This window comes from Frankliniella occidentalis, unplaced genomic scaffold (assembly GCF_000697945.3).
Source record: "Frankliniella occidentalis isolate FOCC.00 unplaced genomic scaffold, Focc_3.1 Scaffold2943, whole genome shotgun sequence".
Classification (NCBI taxonomy): Eukaryota; Metazoa; Arthropoda; class Insecta; order Thysanoptera; family Thripidae; genus Frankliniella; species Frankliniella occidentalis.
Window position 1 is genome coordinate 1 of NW_026270014.1, and position 1,332 is coordinate 1,332.

A 1,332-nucleotide genomic window follows, 5' to 3' on the forward strand; every position below is an offset into this window, starting at 1 on the left:
ATAATTGGCAGTTTGATTGGTAAACTTAAAGGTATTATTGTGCAGACCTGACGAGCACATGGACTTTTTCTGATAATGTGTCCTCTTGAATCATAAATTAACTTTGTACCCATATTACTGGATGAATGCCTAGTTGTGACAGTCAAATCACTTAGAGCACAGAGAGAACTCAATGCCTCCCCTCTAAAGCCAAATGTTTCCACTCCAAGTAGATCAGTAAACTCCCTAAGCTTGGAGGTGTGGTGTTTCAGGGCTAGGAAGAAAAACGTAACAAAATTAGTAAAATACTCAAAACTAAAAAAATATTTAAAAGAGTGAATGAGATGAAATAACAAACTTAAGCCTTCAAAGTTGGCTTCCTCGACTCCACAACCATTGTCAACAACTTCAACAAGTTCACTTCCATATTCTCGCAAGCGAATTTCAATGGAAGTGGCACCTGCATCCAAACTGTTTTCAACAAGCTCTTTAACGGCAGTTGCTAGATTTAAAACTACCTATAAATGACAATAGTTATAGTTTCAGTGCTAGTAAATTGAGGACAAACTTAAAATCAAAACAATCAATAGGTTATACTTGTCCAGAACAGATTCGGTGCACTGCTTCTCGATCGATAGCTTGAATGCTCTTGCTTTTCTCTTTAGTCGGGGATACCAGAATCTCCTCGTCTTGCGACATGATATGTGTAATGCCGCAATTATGTAAAACTTTAGTGAGCACAGTAACACCTTCTTGTACTTATTGTGTTTGTATTAAAATCCGCGCTCGTCTGCTATGTGCCTTCATCTGTTTTCATACCCTAGAGCCCTGCTGCGAGACTAGGCCCACTGCCTGTAGCGGGAGTGTGCAAACATTGAAAATTACTGGCAAGGAGGAGGGAGGACGTTAGGAGGAGGATCTCTCGGCTTCAGCCCTGTCAATTGTGAATTTCTTTGTAGTACATTGTGTTGGAGGAAAGTTTTGCGATGGTCCAAAGTACAACTGTACCAACTTTCAAGACTATTGACGATTGACTTGGAGGGGATGTAAACAAAATTCAAAGTCTATAGACATGAGCTTTATCGTCGTGCCGCCCACTATCTATCTTCTCTTCTCTCCCCCCCCCCGGCACAATGGTCAGGTGAGGTTCTCATGACAGAAGATTTTGATTCATAGGATACAAAACCAGTTAAACACAGCTCTGAAAATTGAATAAATCATGTTTGTCAGAACTATTAGTGCAACAAACACACACAAGGAGAAAACACTAGGATTAAGTTCAACTTACGTTTCTTCCCACTGCCATCGTTGTTTTCATAGCAATTGGGTCTCTTTAATCCTCGCCTAGCAGAG

The 1,332-nt window shown here is 40.3% G+C and overlaps 1 protein-coding gene across 1 annotated transcript; it reads right to left on the reverse strand.

Annotated features, from left to right (window-relative positions):
- Positions 1-25: 25 nt before the first annotated feature.
- LOC127752009 (putative postmeiotic segregation increased 2-like protein 1) lies at positions 26-800 on the reverse strand (the record flags this gene model as incomplete). Its single annotated transcript, XM_052276432.1, has 3 exons — positions 577-800; positions 338-497; positions 26-253 (listed from the first exon to the last, which is right to left on the reverse strand). Coding segments are annotated over exons 1-3 (490 nt in total), but the record flags the coding sequence as incomplete, so codon positions are not given.
- Positions 801-1,332: the final 532 nt, after the last annotated feature.